The sequence below is a fragment of the Rhinatrema bivittatum genome, chromosome 3 (assembly GCF_901001135.1).
Source record: "Rhinatrema bivittatum chromosome 3, aRhiBiv1.1, whole genome shotgun sequence".
NCBI lineage: Eukaryota > Metazoa > Chordata > Amphibia > Gymnophiona > Rhinatrematidae > Rhinatrema > Rhinatrema bivittatum.
Genome location: NC_042617.1, coordinates 559,155,476 through 559,175,751, shown reverse-complemented (window position 1 = coordinate 559,175,751; position 20,276 = coordinate 559,155,476). Strand labels below are relative to the sequence as shown.

Here is a 20,276-nt window from a genome sequence, read left to right as displayed (position 1 = left end):
TTGTGAAGGTGCAGTAGTAACAATAGGCACCGAGATTGGAACCGATGACGTCATATGCATCAATGTAAACTCCGAAAAAAGAGGAGGCATCGACATCGACGGTGTAGTGAGTAGCAGCGATGCCTGCGGCATCGGGGATTCCCCTGGCAACGGGAATATACCAGGCATCGGCGTTGTCGCCGGTACTAAAGATGTCATCAGTATTGGTTGTACCGGCACCGGTGACGTCCCAGGTAGAGAAGGCATCGCCGGCATCGGCATAGTCGCCGGCAGATGTTCTTTTATTGCCTGCAGTACCAGTTCCTTAATGAATGCCGTCAAGTCTTGTGGTACTGGGGGAACGCTTGGCACCGGTGTAGGCGGAGAGAGTATTACCTGCGATGATGCCGGTTCCACCGATGGAGGCCTAGGTGACGGCGAGGTGTCTGTGTTTTGGCCGTTTCTCGCTCGGTTCCTCATGGGAGGGAACTGATGGCGATGTCGAGGCATGACAATGCCGATGCTTTTGTTTAGGCCTTACCTCGGTCTCCGATTGCACCGATACAGTCGACTGTGTTCGCGAGGTTTTGTCCCCAGAACCGTCCGGTCTACGTTTTTCAACAGGATTTTCTTGGTAATTCCTGTCGGTGAAGATTTTGATGAAGTAGATGGTGAAGGAATCAGTTGCAGGTGAAAAAGTTGTTCAATATTTTCCTGCTGAAGTTTTCTTCCTTTTGGTGTCATTTCCTGACATTGCTGAAAGGAAGAAATATCGTGGTGTTCACCTAAACAGACAACGCATTCAAGGTGCGGGCCTGTGACCCTCATGGTCCGATTACAGGCCGGGCATTTTTTGAAACCCGAGGCCATGGTGTTATCGACAGCCATCGATGAATGAGAGAAAAAATTATCAGCGTTTTGAATATAAATGCGAAAAAATCTCTCACCAGCCGGTGAGATAGGGAAAGAGTGAGATCCCGTGAGGGAGAGAAAATTTTCAAATACTGACTTTCTAGTCAGAGCTGAGTAAAAACTCAGAGGGCTCAGATGACCGCGATGCTGACAGCAGCGCGGAAAAACGAAGACTGGAGTGAGACCCCTGTGGCAGAGAATATCATGGCATGCTGGGCATGCTCAGTGGCCTCACAGTGCCAGTCAAAAGTTTCTAGAAACTTTGACCGAAGTTTTCCCGCACTAGGGCTCCATCAGTGACGTAACCCATATGTGAGGACTAGCATCCTGCTTGTCCTGGGATAAACATAGAAATGACGGCAGAAGAAGACCAAACGGCCCATCCAGTCTGCCCAGCAAGCTTTCATACTTATTTTTTTCTCATACTTTTGGCCTTTATTAGTAACTTTTTGGTTCTATTTACCTTCCACCTCCGCCACTGATGTAGAGAGCAGTGCTGGAGCTGCATTTAAGTGAAGTATCTAGCTTAATTGGTTAAGGGTAGTAACTGCCGCAATAAGCAAGCTACTCCCACGCTTGTTTACCCAGCCTGAGCAATTCAGTCCTTGTTGGTTGTCTGAATATAAATCCTCTTTTCTTCATTCCCCCCTGCCGTTGAAGCAGTGAGCTGCGCTGGATATGCTGAAGAGCGACCCCGTGTGGACACGTGGATGGTGGCATGCTGGGCATGCTCAGTGTGTCTGTCAAAGTTTCTAGAAACTGAAAAGTTTTCCGTGCCGGGCTCCATCTGATGATGTCACCCATGTGTGAGGACTATCATCCTGCTTGTCCTACAAGAAAAGAACATTAAGCTAATAATTTCAGTCCAAGCTTACCTTAACTCAAGCTAGATCAAGCCATTTGCTTTGAAGTTTCTTTAAATATTTTTTAAAATAAGATAGCAAGAAAAAAAACCTTTCTTCCACAGAAACTTTAACATAACAGCTCTATCTGAAATCTTACACTACAGGCAGAGAGCCAAATTTAGTTGTGAGCTTGCTGCACTGTAAAAGTCTTACAGGAGCATGGCCAGAAGCAATACAACCTGGTAGGCTTTTCTTAAAGTTAGGCTAACGAAATTTGAAAGAGAGCCTCTGTGTCATCCATCCTTCTGTCTGTTGGAAGCAGAGAATACTGGCTATACTGGTTGCATAATTCATGTATGTAGTAGTGATGTCATAAAAAAAAAGGGGCTGTGCCTCTATCCACTGGAAAAGGGATGATACCCATATGTTCTGGACTGGTGTAGCAGAAAGATAAGGAAATGTGCATTATACTTTTTTTTTTTTAAGATATTCTGTTTAAATGCTGATATTCCAGTAAAAACCTTGAATCGGCCTTCATGCTTGGTCTGGACAGAAGGTGACAACTGAAGCTTTCAAATGACAACGAAAAAAAAAAACTTGAAGCAGTTCTGCAAATATTATTTAACCAGTATACTACCATATAAGAAATCTGGGTTTGATTTCTGGGGCCAGCCAGGGATGCTTACCACGACAGCATGCACAGCTCCTAAAGTCAGTCAGTCCCCGGCATAGCTCAAGTGTGACATCTAGTGGCCAAACTCAGAATGCACACTGAGGAATTAATTTTCAAAGTCACTTATATGCATAAAACCCAATTTTATGCACTGAGTGGCTCTAAGAAAACAGCTCCAGTGGATGAGCATGTAGAAGACCACACATACCCCCTAATTGTATGCATACTTTTCAAGCAATCATGGTTAGCGTTCCTGAAAGGTGGTGGGGGGGGGGGGGGGGCGGGCAGAGTTGGGGCAGGGATAGGACTTGTGTACATGGATAAGTTACACACATGTAACTTGTGTGTGTATGAAGGGACGTTACACCACAGAATTTTTAAAGCAATTTTATGCATACAAAATCGCTTTGAAAATTAGCAGTGATATCTGTGCATAACAGGTACATGCAGACTTTACCACTATGCGTGGTATTCTAAGCCTACCCTCATACTGAGTTGAGGAAGGAGTTATATAATCCCCTGTTGAGAAATGTCATTGCAATAGCTGGGCTAAAGAGGAGGTGAAAGAAGGTTAAAAATAGCTTGGGGAAGGGGGGAGCATTGTCCCAAGTAGTTGCAAATGAAGGCTCATTGTGCCATAGCCCATTATTGGCTGATTCCAAATGAGTCCAAAAAAAACAAAACAAAACAACCCCCAAAACCAAGTTTGAACTAAAACAAGTTTGCTTGACAAATCCTGCTAAGAAGTTTATATTCATTGGCAAAAATATGGAGTATCTAACCAATCTGGTATAAGATAATATCAGCATTAACATTTTAAAAGCAAGAAATTATACAAATGTTAATGGATACTCCTTTGATAGTTGCTACCACCCTAATGGCTAATGTTATAAACTATTAGTGTCCAAAATAGTGTGGAAATTCACTCAAACTGCTTGAAAAGTTACTAGATATACAGTGCTCTCCCCACTGAAAGCCATCCTCCCTAAAAGCACTCACTGTGGAAGAATTAGGGAAAAATGAAAAATAAGAAACATTGTTCTATACAAGAAAAAAAAAAAAAGACAGTAAGAAAACCAGAAGGAATAGAGCCTTTTACCTGTGAAGGCAGAGGTCTGGGAGGCACTGCAGGAGGATAGGCAACAGCTCCAGCTGGTTGCTGCCCTGCAGTGAAATAAGATTTGTTCATATTATATTTAGGAGCAGCAACTATTTCCAAATGTTAAGGACTCAGCAAACAATAGGCTCCAGTACATTTAAAGATTGCAAACCAGTCCTTTTCATTATGACAAAGCTGTAGGTTATTCTACATTAACCACCATATAAACAGTGATTAACAGTTACTTACTAAAAATTTACAATGAGCAATTTAGGGAAGTGGTATTTTTTTTCCTTTTTATCTCTTCAGTCTCACCATTACACCTGTACTAGATCTGGAAGCACAATGATTTACTCTGGTCCCAAGAAATAAAAGCACCGTCCAGAGTTTGGCAATGTTGTCCTCAGTCAACCAATTGGTAACACAAATGCACAACTAAGACTACCTTCATTCCATCCTCAGTTGCTGTGAACACTGACTCCACAATGTTCTCTGCTCTGGCCTATCCAAGGACTAGGAAGCTAGCCCTGAATAGAAACTGGGTTTCTACAGGAGTGCCACCAGTTATTGGATAGTCACACTATATTTGTACAAAAGAGAAATTGAAATTCATAACTCTAGATAGCTTTAATATATAAAGTTTTTAGTTTTTAACTTCAATATAGCAAATGTTGCTTACCTGATGTAACAGGTGTTCTCACAGGACAGCAGGATGTTAGTCCTCACAAATGGGTGACATCGAGGATGGAGCCCACCACGGAAAACTTCTGTCAAAGTTTAAACAGAACTTTGACTGGCCCCTACTGGGCATGCCCAGCAAGGCACTGACCCTGCAGCCAGCAGGGGTCTCCCTCCAGTCTGATTTTCAAAGCTACAGGCAGTGCCTAAAAAGTAAAAACAAAACGAACCCAACACCGCGGGGTGGCGGGCGGGTTTCGTGAGGACTAACATCCTGCTGTCCTGTGAGAACACCTGTTACATCAGGTAAGCAACATTTGCTTTCTCACAGGACAAGCAGGATGGTTGTCCTCACAAATGGGTGAGTACCGAGCTGAGGATGTCCCGACTTGCACCAAATGCACCCAACGACGTGCAAGAGGCACAACAACTGGGGTGGAATTTGGTAAGGGCATCCGCACCCTACCGGGAAGGTGGAAGGGTGTTGGTACATTATGTTGGAAAAAGGTTACGCAAGACAGATTGGCCGAAGATGGAGTCCTGTCTTCCAGCTTTGTCCAAACAATAGTGGGCTGCAAAAGTATGGAGAGAACTCCAGGTTGCAGCTTTGCAGATGTCAGGAAGCGGCACCGATCGAAGGTGTGCCACCGAAGTCTCCATGGCCCTCACAGAGTGTGCTTTTACACGGTCTTGAAAAGGAATGCCAGCTTGCTGATAGCAAAAAGAAATGCAGTCCGCCAACCAGGAGGAAAGAGCCTGCTTACCCACAGGTTGTCCTAACTTGTTAGGATGGAAAGAGACGAATAATTGAGTGCTCTTTCTGTGAGAAACTGTACGGTCTAGATAGAATGCTAGAGCCCGTTTACAGTCTAGGGTATGCAGAGTCTGTTCCCCGGAGTTGGAGTGGGGCCTGGGAAAAAAGATAGGTAGTATGATGGATTGATTGATGTGAAACTCCGATACTACCTTAGGTAAAAATTTAGGGTGAGTGCGGAGTACCGCCCGGTCCTGCAGGAGTTTAGTGTAAGGCGGATAGGTGACTAAGGCCTGTAACTCACTAACCCTGCGAGCTGAAGTGACAGCTAAAAGGAATAATACCTTCCATGTGAGATACTTTAATTCACAGGAGTGTAGAGGTTCGAAAGGTGGTTTCATTAGCCGACCAAGAACCAGATTAAGGTCCCAAGATGGGGCCGGAGGACGTAAGGGTGGCTTCAGATGGAGCAAGCCTTTAAGAAAGCGTGTTACCAGGGGTTGTACTGAAATAGGATTACCCCCAATACCCTTATGGAAGGCGGCTACCGCACTGACATGCATTCTGATAGAAGAGGTTTTAAGACCTGATTCAGAGAGATGCCATAAATAGTCCAAGAATTTGGAGATTGGACAGGAAAGGGGATCAAGGGACTGAGAAGTGCACCATGATGTGTACCTTTTCCATTTGTATGAGTAAGACTTTCTTGTGGAAGGCTTTCGTGAAGCTATCAGGACCCGAGAAACGGAATCTGAAAGGTTAAATGGTTGAAGGACTAACCTTTCAACATCCATGCCGTCAGGGACAAGGCTTGGAGGTTGGGATGGAGGAGGCATCCGTCGTTTTGAGTGAGCAGATGCGGGTCCTTTCCCAGAGGAATGTGCCTGCGGATGGAGAGATCCTGGAGTATTGGAAACCATACTTGGCGTGGCCAGTAAGGTGCTATCAGGATCATGGTTCCTCCGTCCTGGCGTAGCTTCACGAGAGTCTTTGACACAAGAGGAAGTGGAGGGAATGCATAGAGCAGACCGGTTGTCCACTTGAGGGAGAATGCATCCCTCGGCCGAGAGTGCTGGCTCCGAATGAGAGAGCAGTAATCGTCCACTTTGTGGTTCTGAGGGGACGCAAAGAGGTCTATGCGGGGAAAACCCCACTTTCGAAACAGAGAGGTCGCTACGAGAGGGTTGAGTGACCACTCGTTTGGTTGGAAGACACGGCTCAGCTGGTCTGCCAATACATTGTCTACTCCCGGCAGGTAAGTGGCCCTGAGGTACATAGAGTGGGAGAGGGCTTCCGCCCAAATCTGCGCAGCTTCCTGACACAGAAGGAAGGATCCAGTGCCTCCCTGCTTGTTTATGTACCACATGGCCACTTGGTTGTCCGTCTGGATTAAGATTATCTGATGAAAGAGATGATCTTTGAAAGTTTGGAGCGCATAGCGGATTGCTCGAAGTTCCAGGAAATTGATCTGGTGTTCGGCTTCCTGTTTGGACCATAACCCTTGGGTTTGGAAGTCGGCCACATGGGCTCCCCAACCGATGTGAGAAGCGTCGGTGGTTAGGATTACTTGCGGATCCGGTGGAAGAAAAGGTAAGCCCTGAAGGAGGTTGACATGAGTCGTCCACCAGGTTAAGGATAGGCGCAGCGCTTGTGTGACTGTGACTATGGAGGACAGAGGCTGAAAAGCTTGAATCCATTGGTGTCGTAGAGTCCATTGTGTTACTCTCATGGGAGTGACTTGAACCGAGGATGCCATGTGTCCTAGGAGAATGAGGAACTGGCGAGCCGTGGCAGTGTTCTGAGACTGGAGCTGGCGAGCCAGGGATATTAGGGTGTGGACCCTCTGAAGAGGAAGGTAAGCCTTTGCCTGTAAGGTGTCCAAGTCTGCCCCAATGAAGGATAAGGTTTGAGACGGGACTAAGCAAGATTTCTCGTAATTGACAAGAAACCCTAAGGAAAGGAGTGTTTGAATTGTCAGTTTTAGGGAGGATTGAGCTATCTGTTGGGTGGAGGCCCTGATTAGCCAATCGTCCAGGTAGGGGTAGACGTGGACACCTTCCTTCCTTAGGAATGCTGCTACCACTACGAGACATTTGGTAAAGACTCGTGGGGCAGAAGCGAGACCGAAAGGTAGGACACGGTATTGATAATGGTCGTGGCCTACTAGAAACCGCAGATATTTGCGATGGGATTGTGTGATCGCAATGTGGGTATAAGCGTCCTTGAGGTCGAGAGAGCACAGCCAATCCCCTCTTTGTAGCAGAGGGAGCAGCGCGCCTAGGGTTACCATTTTGAACTTCTCTTTTTGAAGGTATTTGTTGAGGGCTCGAAGGTCCAAAATGGGACGTAGTCCCCCTGATTTCTTTGGTATTAGGAAGTATCTGGAATAGAATCCCTTGCCTCATTGAGAGGGAGGAACGGGTTCTATAGCATTTGATTGCAGAAGAAGAGATACTTCCTGTTGTAATTGAGCCAAATGGGTGGATAGACTCCACGCTTGAAGAGGCGGGGAGTCTGCCGGAAGAGTTATGAAGTTGAGGTGGTAACCCTGTGCGATAATTGTTAGCACCCACTGATCTGAGGTGATCTGCAACCAAGGTTGTAGAAAATGGTACAGTCGACCTCCTACAGGAATGTCTGGAAGAGGGGTTTGGCATGTGTTCCCTACAGGGGAGTCAAAGGCCAGCCGCAGGCCCAGGAGGAGGGGCTACAGTAGGCCTTTGTTTCCTAGGCTGACGCGGCTGAGGCCTAGTAGAGGATCGAGCTGGACGAGGCCTGGCCGATGGAGGGTAGTAACGGCGTGGCCGAAAGAACGACTTCTTAGAGTCCTTCTTAAGTGGTTGTTTGGAGGAAACCTCAGACGGAACAGAAGAAAGTTGTTTTAACGTCTCGTGGTGATCTTTTAATTCAGCTACAATTTGCTGAATTTGTTCTCCAAACAAATTGTCCCCTAAGCAGGGTAAATCCGCTAAACGATCCTGGACCTCTGGGCGAAGGTTGGATGACTTTAACCAAGCCCAACGTCTGGCCGAGATGGCAGTAGCTGAAACCTTTGTGGAGGCATCGAAGATGTCATAAGCCGTTCTGATCTCGTGCTTCCCCGCTTCAAACCCTTTGTTAAGAAGGGCCTGAAGCTGTGGCTGGTATTGGTCAGGTAATGTGTCAGCAAAATCTTGCATCTGTTTAAGGATGGCTCTGTTATATTGCGTCATGTAGAGTTGATATGAGGCTATGCGAGAAATCAGCATAGCTCCATGGTACACTTTCCGTCCCACACTGTCCAGGAATTTATTGTCCTTGACAGGCGGAGTGGAGGAGTGTGGCTTTAGACGCTTGGCCTTTCTTTGTGCGGACTCAACCACAACAGAGCGATGATCCAGTTGAGGCTTTTGAAAGCCTGGTGCTGACTGGACGAGGTATGTGGAGTCAGCCTTCTTGTTAACTGGTGATACAGATGAAGGAGATTCCCAGTTTTTCTTTAAGAGATCGAGAAACACCTGGTGAATGGGGATGGAAGCGATGATTTTTGGAGCGTCCAAAAATTGAAGCAGTTCCATCATCTGGTGTCTGTCATCGGTCTCAGATTGCAGCTGAAAAGGTACAATTTCGGACATCTCCTTTACAAAATTAATAAAGGAGAGATCCTCTGGAGGAGATCTTTTTCTACTCTCTGTAGGAGAAGGCGGTGATGGTAAATCTGTGTCAGAAGATGTATCATCACCCCAGGTATCATAGGGATCACTTGGGGGTTGAAGCCCCGATGGACCTGGTTGAGGATCCGAAGGCATCGAAGGAAACCTTGGAGGAACCGGTGGTACAATCGGCACTGGGAACGGCATCGAGGGTTTCGGTGCTGCCGATGGAGTCGGTGCCGGTCTTGGAATCGATGGAGCCGAAGGATAAATCGGTGGAGATATACGAGAAGGCACAGATGGGACCACCCCGGAAGGGGGAATCAGGAACGGTGTTTCTCCCGCCGATGAAAATCCAGTCGGAGACGATGGCGCTGTCGGTGCTACTGGAATCATCGATGGAAGGGCATGTACAAGTGCTTCCATATGTTGTAGTAGCGGTGCCAGCGCTTCCACCAAGGGTTCGGTGGTCGGTTCCTTCCTCGGTGGCGGAGTCGGTGCCGGGGTCGATGCCGGTGGCGGTGCCGGAGACGGTGCCAATGGAGTTGGAATCTTTGCATCGCTTTCTCGATGGCCTCCTGGACCAGCCGGTCCAGTTCAACCCGGAGACCAGGGGTAACAATACCCGGCTCGACGGGAGAGGGAGGCTGAGGCAGAGCCGGAGGGACCACCGTAACCGGTGGGATCACGGCTCCCACACCCCGAGAGGGTGAGGGTTTCCTCGATGCCTGCGAACGAGACGTGGACGGTGCCAAGTCTGATCGAGGCCTCTTAGTCGGTGGTTCGGCCTGTTCAGAGGTCGATGACTGTGGATCCTCGACAGGCCGAGACTTGTGCCGTCGATGGCGATGCTTGTCCTTCCGGTCTCCTCGCCCATCCGGGGAGGGGACAGGAGTCGACGGCCGAGAAGTCATCGATGGTGGCCGGTCACCGGAGGGTTGACGATGGTGGTGCAATTTCGAAGGTGCCGGTTCCGATGACGTCGATGCTATCGATGGCGTTGGGGTGGGTGCATGGAAGAGGAGCCCCATCTTCTCCATCCTGGCCTTGCGACCCTTAGGTGTCATTAGGGCACATTTGGTGCAAGTCAGGACATCATGCTCACTACCCAAACACAAAACACAAACCCTATGGGGGTCTGTGATTGACATAGTCTGGGTACAATCCGGACATCGACGGAACCCCGTCGCCATGGCTTAAGGCCAAATTTAGTCGCGGGCTCGGTAAGTGCCAACAGGCCTCGAGGGCCAAATTCGACAGTAGTCGAGGAAAAAAAGACAAAAAGCTTACCGGTTTCCGCGAAGGTGACAAAAATTTGTCGAAGGGAGACCCCTGAGGGGCAAATTTTCTTCGGAAAGAAAAGTACCGAATTCCTGTCAGGAACGTGGTAAGGGAGCTCCTTTCACCGCGTGGCAACTGCTGCGTGGAAAAAAGAAGACTGGAGGGAGACCCCTGCTGGCTGCAGGGTCAGTGCCTTGCTGGGCATGCCCAGTAGGGGCCAGTCAAAGTTCTGTTTAAACTTTGACAGAAGTTTTCCGTGGTGGGCTCCATCCTCGATGTCACCCATTTGTGAGGACAACCATCCTGCTTGTCCTGTGAGAACTATCTTTTTGCCTTCAAAATATTTATATTTTGGGATGAATAGTCTAGAAGCTTGAAGCACCAATATCCTATATTTTATTTAAAGATTACTTATAGCCCGCTATTCGCAGCACTAGCAAGTCTATGTGGAATACAAAATACATAAACATAGTTCATAATATAAATATAACAAAATAAAACAAGACAATACATAAAACAAAACCTAGTTGAAAGCTTGCATAAAAAGATATTTTAAACTCTTATAGAACTCTCTCACAACGAAGGTATGCAGGCCTTTGAAGAATTCCACCCAGGAGATAGATGCTGGGTCTAGACTGAGGAGCGACGTGTCCCTGGGGAGCCCCTTTTTGAGGGGGGCCATGATTTGGGTCCCCTGGGGCCTTATTGCACTGTATACCCAAGGCTGTGGCCTCCTCATGCTGTGCAGCTCTAGGTGGCATGCTGGGCAGAGGCCCTGAGCTTTGAATTTGTTTTCCTGGCGGTGCCCTGGCTTGTGCGCATATCGCACAGTTGTGCGCTCCAGCGTGCGTTGAAAAGTTACGCGCGTAGATAGATGTGCGCACAGGTCAGAGTTATGCGCCCGGCCCAGTAAGCGCATGGTTAGGCGCGTCGCTTGTGCGCTTGGCACTTGTGCGTACAAGGAATTTGTGCGCACGGCTCGTCTCTGTGCGCACGGCTCGAAATGGTGGCGGACAGAGCCAAAATGGTGACAGCGACCACGCGGACAATATGACGACCACCTCGGAGGGTCTCCACATGGGAGGACCCTTGGATCTAACCGGGGCCTAGCTCTGCTAGGGCGGATCAACCCGGTGGCACTGGTCCCGGCCGGCGACCTGTGCGACTCCTCGAGCTTTGGAGACCGGAGTCTTTTAAGAAGATTTCTACCTTACCTTGTCTCGGTGCTTCCCGGTTTCGCTCCGGGTGGTCTCCGGCTGCGGGGGGAGAGGGCAAATACCTTCACTGCCGCGCCGGTGGTTGCACCCGCTGCCTCAACCACGCCCGAAATCGGGGGCTAGGTCCTCGCCGAGGGTCGGCCGCCGGACCGAGGCTCACCTCCGAGGGACCACGGAAATCACCTCGGGAATTCTCGACTGGGGGAGGGTCCCGAGGGTATCACCGCAGGAGAGCAGGGCTCGCTGTTGAGGTAAAATTTCTTATTTTGGGTTTTCTCCGTTGAATTTTGCTCTAACGTTGGGAGAGCGTGCAGGTAGTCCCTAACTGCTATGGAGTCGGAAAATACTGAAGAGCTGCACTTCCTGCAGGGGTATATGTACTAGGGCTGACGTCAGAATAAAATCTGGTCCGTCTCCAACTGCTATCAGGAGTACACTATACCCATTGGTCCTGAGTCCATCTGCTACACGCTAGGAAATAAGACAATACATAAAACAAAACCTAGTTGAAAGCTTGCATAAAAAGATATTTTAAACTCTTATAGAACTCTCTCACATCTAAAATGGAACACAGTTACAGTGGAAGAGAATTCCTCACTTTGGGACCCACTTATTTAAAGATATAGCAAGTGTTGCTTACCTGTAACAGGTGTTCTCACAGGACAGCAGGATGTTAGTCCTCACATATGAGTGACATTACAGGATGGAGCCCTGTACCGAAAACTTTTCTGTCAAAGTTTCTACAAAGCTATGACTGACACTGGCACACTGAGTGCACTGAGCATGCTCAGCCTGCAATTATCCCTGTGAGCCACAAGTGTCTCCCTCAGTCTCGTCTTATAGCTAAAAGCGCAAGCAAAACTAAAATAAAAGTAAAAACGTATACAGACCCAACTCCGCGGGGTGGCAGGTGGGTTTTATGAGGACTAACATCCTGCTGTCCTGTGAGAACACCTGTTACAGGTAAGCAACACTTGCTTTCTCACAGGACAAGGAGGATGGTAGCCCTCACATATGGGTGAGTACCGAGCTGAGGATGCCCGAGAGTGCACCAAATGCACCCAAGACACGCGAAAGGCGCAATGATGGGGGTGGAATTTGGAACGGAGGGCATCCTGAAAGCCGTAACAGTTGGTGGAAGGATGTTGGGTAGTTAAACCGAAAAGATTAAGAGTAGACAGACTGGCCAAACATGGAGCATGCCGGCTAGTCATATCTAAGCAGTAATGGGCTGCGAAGGTATGGAGAGAGCTCCAGGTTGCAGCCTGATAAATATGTACAAGCAGCAGCGGCCGAGGGGAAGCTATTGAGGCTGGGACGGACGCAACACAGTGTTGTAGTGAAATGCTTGCTTGTTGGTAGGAAAAGAGATACAGACCGTCAATTAGGAGGAATAGGTCTGTTTGCCCACTGGAACTCGCAGCTTGACTCTTGCCACAGAAGGAAAGAGTTAGATGGAATTCCTATGGCGTGTAGTGCGATCTAGATAGAATGCAAGTGCACTATTACTGTCCAAGGAGTGGAAAAACCCTCTCGCTTTAGTGAGACAGAGGTGTTGGGAAAAATGGACAGAGTATATTCTGAGTAAGGTGAGATGCAACGTCTACTTTAAGAAGGATATGAAGTTGAATACGTTAAACCACTCGGTCACGGAGGAATGCAGGGTCGGATTGAGTATGTAACAAGCAGGCCGATACAGTACAGTGCACTCCGACGAAGCGCACTGTTAGCCGGCATATGGACACACGTTTAACATGCTAGCTTTACCCCTTATTTAGCAAGGGGTAATAGCGCATCCAACCCCCCGAACCTAACAGCGCCCGCAACATGCAAATGCATGTTGATGGCCCTATTAGATATTCCCGCGCGATTCATTAAGTAAAATGTGCAGCCAAGCCGCACATTTTACTTTCAGAAATTAGCGGCTACCCAAAGCTAGGTGCTAATTTCTCCGGGCACCGGGAAAGTGCACAAAAAAGCAGTAAAAACTGCTTTTCTGTGCACCCTCCGACTTAATATCATGGCGATATTAAGAAAGGTCCCGAAAGTTTAAAAAAATAAAAGAAATCGGCCCGCGGCTTGAAAGCCAGACGCTCAAATTTTGCTGGCATCCGGTTTCCGAACCCGTGGCTATCAGCGGGCTCGAGAACCGACGCTGGCAAAATTGAGCGTCGGCTGTCAAACCCGCTGACAGCTGCCGCTCCTGTCCGAAAAGAGGCGCTAGGGACGCGCTAGTGTCCCTAGCGCCTCTTTTTACCGCTGGGCTTAATTTACGAAGTAAAACCAAGTTTTTCCGTGAGGAAAAAAGGTGAGAGAAATCTCAGAGCTCCTAATCCACGAGGCAAACTGCAGCGCGGAAAAAGAGAGACTGAAGGGAGACCCCTGTGGCTACAGGGATTATGGCATGCTGGGCATGCTCGGTGTGCCAGTCAAAGTTCTAGAAACTTTGACAAAAGTGTTCCGTGACAGGGCTCCGTCTGATGACATCACCCACATGTGAGGACTACCATCCTGCTTGCCCTGGGAGAAACTCCAAATTCATCGACCTCCTGAGAGAGAATTAAACAGGAGTGAGCCACCAGGAATATCAAGAAGCTATCTGCAAGGTCATTGCCACTGCTTCAAATACTTGCTTAAGGATAAACAGTCCTATCATGCACATCCTTCAAAGGTCACTCCTCCCTACGGGGATAGTCATCTGCTTGGAGACAGCACACACAAGCGCATCAACTTTCAGAAAACACAACCGCTCTCTCGCCACTGAATCTATGGGGGTACAGGCCTTCCAAGACTCGACCCCCTTTGAAATTAGCCTCCAGGGCACCCCACTCAAGATCAATCAATTCTTGAATGCTCTCCATAATAGAGAAAAAACAAGAGGCTTTATGCAAAGAAACCAAAATGGGATTTTTATTTGGCTCAGACATGGAATCAGCCCCAGGTACTCCCAGCATCTTTAATATCTGGGAAATCAGAGCCAGTAACTCATCTCTATGAAAGAACTGCAACATAGTCCTACACGTTTCCAGTCCCAAAGGAATTTCCCCATCCTCCAGGGAATAAGGATTGGTCTCATCATCTGTACCATCTGGATCTCTATAGAGAAGACCGGCTGCCGATCTAGGTGTACTTCAGCACTTAACAGCAGTAACAGGTGCATGGGAGGTAACCACCTGCAACTCTGACCTGGGAAGATTGGTTGGGCTGAGGACTGCGCCTGAAGAAAGGATTGCAATCCTTGAAAAATTTCCACCTAAGAAAAGGCAAAAAGATCCAAGCCAAAACCAGAAGGCACCTGTGCTGTGCCCACTGAGCTACCCTCCTCTGCTGATGAACCAGAAGGGAGTTCCAAGGTCAGGCACCCCTCCTGACATGTCTTTACCCAGGCCCTCATCAGGTTGGGCTCTCCCTGAGCCTCTAAGCAGCACTGGCAAAAGATAGAAGGAATGAGGCTGAGATGTCTGAATATGAAGACAGCACAGAGGGAAAGCGCTTAGGTTTCTTAGCTATAGATACCATCAGTCTTACAGTATGCTTAACAGGTGACTGAAGTGTGTGTCTCCAGCTGAATTCATGCGGTAAAATATGTGTCCAAAATTTAGGCGTCCAAAGTTTAGGGGTCCCAAACTTAGACATCCCAAACTTAAGGACACAACCCTGTGCTTGATGAGCACCCACAAAACCGAACGCCCTCAATGCAGCCCAAATTAGGTGTACAAGTAAATGCATGCCTAACACAGATGCCCAATTTGGATGCACAGCCGGACACACTCACACGAAAAGACGGTCTTGAAGAGAGCGGCCTAGCACACAGGAAAACGATGCCACGACTTACTATGGGGTGCACAGAAAAAAGCCAAGGGCAAGGCCTAGCCCAAAAAGGCTGCTCAACCCACCAGGCTGCCCACGTCCCTTAATCTCTCTCGGGGGCGGGAACAAACCGAATCGGCATGGAGAAGCATGGAGACCGAAGGAAGCCCTACTGAAAAAAAACCCTTCTCTGTTCTCTGGATTATTTTTTTTAAGCTTTACCTGAGCTCAGCTTGTCCTGGCTGACTACAGAGACAGTCTCCGGCTGGGGGGGGGGGGAGAGGACATATACCATCACCGCCACACTCGGCTTCTTGAACCCGCTGCCTTTCAGCTGTTTGAATAGCTAAATCCATGCTGGCTGAAAAAAACAGCTACCAGACCTCGGAAATCACTTCAGGAATTTTCAACTGGGGGAGGGGATCAACTGGTATCACTGCAAGAGAGCGGAGCATATTAAATGTCCTCCTTTTTCTCTTTCTAAAACTTGAAACAATCCCAGTAGGGAGATGCACATCCACCATCTGCTGGAGACGGAGAATACTGGCAGGCTGATGACATGGCAGGAGTATATATACTGTGATATTGGCTTTGCTCAGTCTCCATCTGCTGGTAGAGGTGCATAACCCACTGCTTCTGAATTCATTTCTCTGGACGCTAAGAAATATTAGTTTTTAGGGCTTTGAACCAGCCAGGGCAGAGATACTGTAGTTAAGGAATCATCTCGCATTATGCTCCGTCCAAAGCCTTGAGGTCAGCCCAGGAGGTACTACTGTGTACCTCATCATGTGCTGCATACTTCAATTATGGCATTCACTCCCTAGGGCAGGGTGGTCAACTGCAGTCCTCTAGGGCCACAAACATAACAGACAGGTTTTCAGGATACACATGAGACAGATTTGCATGCTCTGCCTCTACTCCCTGCATGGGAGATAAGGTTACTCTAAATTTGCAATTTCAATGACTGGTTAAGACTTGGCTTTTTAAAGTCCTTTTGTGTTTAATTGCTGTTTTAACTGTGGTTTATTACTATTTTATATTTTTTGGATGTCAATGTATCTATTATGTATGTTTTACATTGTAATGCCTTTTATCCATGTTTTTTTCTTGCTTTGTGTTATTTGTTTTGTTTTTAATTGCACTCTGCCTTGACCATTTATTGGGAAAGGTAGTTTCCAAGTTTTAGAATTAAATTTTCTGCAAGCACTTTGTGCTTTTTGAAGCCACTGCTTCTCAGTTATGCTAAGAAATTTTTCTTAAAGCAAAAAATGTTCTGAAGAGAAAATCTTCATGGTTGAGTGGCTAGCCCTGAATACAGTTCAATAAAGCTAACACAAACCCATGTGATAGGTGTACAGCAACAGACAAAACACTAAGAAATCTGAAGTAACAAAAGCCTAAGCCAACTGATAGGAAAAGCATAAGAATATCCAATTAAAAATTATACTCAGAAGAGTAGGTACAGCAACTAAAAAGCTTAAAGGAAATTAAAAAAAAAAAAAAGGACTGGTTGGCAGTCCAGAGTGGCTATAAGAATGGTCCAGTGCATGGTCATTTTCTTTCTACAGGAAAGTTATGAACTGAGGAGTTGTGTGAAACTACCATGCATGCCAAGAAAGTTTTCCTTGAAAGCTCTGAGGAAATCCTTAATGCTCGGTACTTTGAGTCGTCTATGTGCATCAGCTGTACCCTACTTGTCATTCAACAAAAATAACTGCTTAAGTTTGTCTTGCACAAAAAAAAAGAAAAATACCATTAATTTTATTTATAGAAAGAAAAAATGTGATTTCTTTTGGTATAGTTTTTCATGTTGTCTTGTGACAGAAAGTGTATTTTGCCAGTAGCTAAAGACCATGAAGACCAATTTAATTTTTATAAACGGATAATGTACAGCATCTTAACATGATTATAAGCAAATGCTATTGAAAACAATGATTCAGAAATATAAAAGTTAAATAAACTTTACAATTTCAGGCTTTTGGGTCATTGAAAAAAGGATTCTAAAACTGCAACTGGTAAATTCAAGTTCAAGAATTATTTGCATAGCACAAAACTAAAATAAATTTTATTTTCTTACACTGCCTTTCAGAATTCTTTTTTTTTGTCATGCTTTCTTTATTGAAGATTTTCAATTTTAAAACAAACAATCAGAAAGTAAATTAAGGAATCTTATGTACAACATACAATAAACATTTAAGGAAATTATTTCTCATATTTCCCAATAATACAACTGAGGAGTGGAGAATGCATCTACCTTTAACTTATGGCCTTACTTATTAGCTGTTATTAGATTCTCTTTTGTCTCAGTTTTATCATCTAAGAAAGTCTCCAAATGTGTGGGATCAGAGAATATGAATTTTTTGCCCTGAAAGTTACTATAGCACTTTGAAGGAAATTTCAAATAAAAAGTCGCCCCAATCTCTAGGGCTTTATTTTTCAGGGCAAGGAATTGTCTTCGTCGGGCCCGACGAAGGCCTGCCCGAAGAATTTTCTGAATACATTAAAAAACACATTAATTCAATCTATTTTTTACAAATACATTAAAAAAACAGTGTGGATGGCCTCATGGCCCAGTGCCTGCACTACCATGTAGAGGGTCTCTGGTTTGATTCCCAGATTGGGCCTTCTGCATGCTAGGTCAGCTGGGGATGCTGCAGAGTCATGGTCATCGTAAAGGAGATACTTGGTGCATAAATTTAGAGCCCATGCTACAAAGTTCCACAAAGAGCCCTACTACATGGCTCCCAGCCTCAGGGCTCATTGCTACAATGACCAGACTATGATCTGTGGGAGTTAGGATTTATTAAAATAGAGGAGAAATCCCTGGGTAGTTTTAGAGGAAGGCTCATTATGCCAAAATGCTAGCATTGGATCTGATTGAGCTAAACAGCTAAGAGAGGAACTACCAGGCCAAAAAAACCCTCCCAAAAAACCCATACATACTTGGTATAATCTTTTTATATATTTTCTTCTCTGTAGGTATATCCAATTCATTGTACAGGAATAAAATCTTCAGGGCTAGCAGAATATAAAAACATGAAGTTTTATCTTTTCTGTTATCTACCAACCTGTAGTGACAGCAAAAGTCCTGTTCATATCTAAAGATGATGATCGAGAATGTGAAGCATGAGGTCTGGGAGGGGGTGGTGGTGGTGCAGTGGTATCAGGAGAGGTTCCTGAATGTGACCTGCAAAACAGTTTTGTTGTACGAGATGACGACATTTGTAATATATTGTTTATATAAATGAGTTAGGTTTTAGCTTTCATTGAAACTGATGTTAAGCATCTTCAATATTGATTACTGACCTTTGCCGGGTCACATTATTTCCAATCTGCTCAGGGTCTGAAGTAAATGAGTCTGAACTACTATAGCCATCTGCTAGAAAAGAGAAAATGTACAATTAACTGTCTTTGCCCATTCACAAATCACTCGGCTTCAATTATACTGTGTATTAACAAGGAGTGGAGAGGACACTTCAGCAATATTTAATTAATCAATCTCAATTCAAAAATAAGACAAGGAAAAATACATTTTTTTGTGGATAACTTATCTATATCCGAGCCTGTATAATCAGAGAAATGTAGCATACAACACCTAATTTACCATGAAAAAAAAAAAACCAAAACAGTAGTGATTACTGTTAGTCCACTTAGCTAGGCAAAATTCATGATCAACAAACTGTGGGTGACAACCTTTTTATGGATTAATATATTTGTGATTAGCTTTCAAAGGTTGTGCTCATTGCTCAGATCAATGAACTTATTTGAGGAAAGGGGCATGGCCCTTGGAAGGTAGTTACTAATGCATTGAGCTGATCCAGTAAAAGATATTATCCACAATTGGCTGATCTTTAATTCTATATAAGAAAAAATGATAAAATGAATTATATAAAAAGCAATATCAATTGAATCATAAGTCAATGGCCTTCTGGTTTGCTACATAAAATTCTACTGTTTAATTGAACAAGAGGGCCTTGTTTAAATAAAAGCAACTTAAAATTTGGTTTTCCCAAATTTAGAAATTACTTCATTTCTCATACAGCACCCTACATAGGGAACTTTACAAAATGTATATAAAGAATAGGAAAATCATTAGATGGGCTAAAGAAAATTAAGTGGGAAAAATCTAATTATCAGGAAAAGCAAGCTTAAAAAGATGCAGTTTTGACCTGAAAATACTGCAAGCTCATTCTGAAGATTACATTATAACATTTTACACAGAAGATACTAAAAGGAAACTACAGGAAAACAAGATGACTACTAATTTCTGTGGCACTACTAGAAATATGCAGAACTGCACAAACACACATAAAAGACAGTCCTTCCTCTACAGAGCTTACAATTTAATCAAGACAAACTCAGTACAGAAGAGAGAGTTTGGATGGAAAAGATTAGAAGATTTTTCTGTATAATCGTAGGACTTCCCGTGCTGCAGCAGCTCTAGAGCTTCTCTCAGATCTCATTTGCCAGTCTTCTCTGTTAACAGCTGGACAAATCAGCCATACAACTGAGTATCATCATTTGATGATGCTAATGTGGAACATGCTCTTTGAGCTCAGAAGGTCCAGAAGTCTTTCTGAGCATGCTCAGGAGTTCCTGCGCAGTTGTTCTGCACAAGTCTCCTCGGTTATTTTATGAGTTAAGCTTCAACTTAACAAGGAAAAGGGTGGGTCTGTGTAGCTGATTTTTCCTGCTGAGAGCCCAAAGGAGCAAAGGCAAACTGCTGACACCACCAATAGACTTCCATAAAGCTCTGTAATGTCATTCTGCTAAGCAACATGCATTATTATATGACCCACTTGCATGACATGAAAAACCTACTTGTCTTAAGAGGACTAATACTCTGACACCTGCTTTATTTTAAATGACGATATTAAAGACAGTCTTCCTTTTGTTTTTCTATTTTATTTTTAATACTTACCAGCTGTGTTTCCAGCTACAAATTTCACAGATGAAGGCAACTTATTTTCTTCTGAAAGCTCGGGAGGCTTTACAAGTAAAGGGCTAGTGGGATTAGTGGGATCTGAAAAAAGAGATAAATAAATATTTTAACAAAATGTAAAGTACATGGGCAGCATATATTATATTTCTCAGTGGAAGGGAGTGGAGAGTGGAGTGCCTCAGGGATCTGTATTGGGACCCTTACTTTTCAATATATTTATAAATGATCTGGAAAGAAATACTACGAGTGAGATAATCAAATTTGCAGATGACACAAAATTATTCAGAGTAGTTAAATCACAAGCAGATTGTGGTAAATTGCAGGAAGACCTTGTGAGTCTGGAAAATTGGGCATCCAAATGGCAGATTAAATTTAATGTGGATAAGGGCAAGGTGATGCATATAGGGAAAAATAACCCATGCTATAATTACCCAATGTTGGATTCCATATTAGG

General features: G+C 45.3%; 1 protein-coding gene across 1 annotated transcript in view; it reads right to left on the bottom strand.

Annotated features, from left to right (window-relative positions):
- The window catches only part of REPS1 (RALBP1 associated Eps domain containing 1), a 566,482-nt gene that overhangs the window by 120,381 nt on the left and 425,825 nt on the right, over nt 1–20,276 (bottom strand). The window contains 4 exon segments of the mRNA XM_029596463.1: nt 3,509–3,573; nt 17,949–18,067; nt 18,187–18,259; nt 19,802–19,903. Of these exon segments, the coding sequence (XP_029452323.1) occupies nt 3,509–3,573; nt 17,949–18,067; nt 18,187–18,259; nt 19,802–19,903 (359 nt within the window).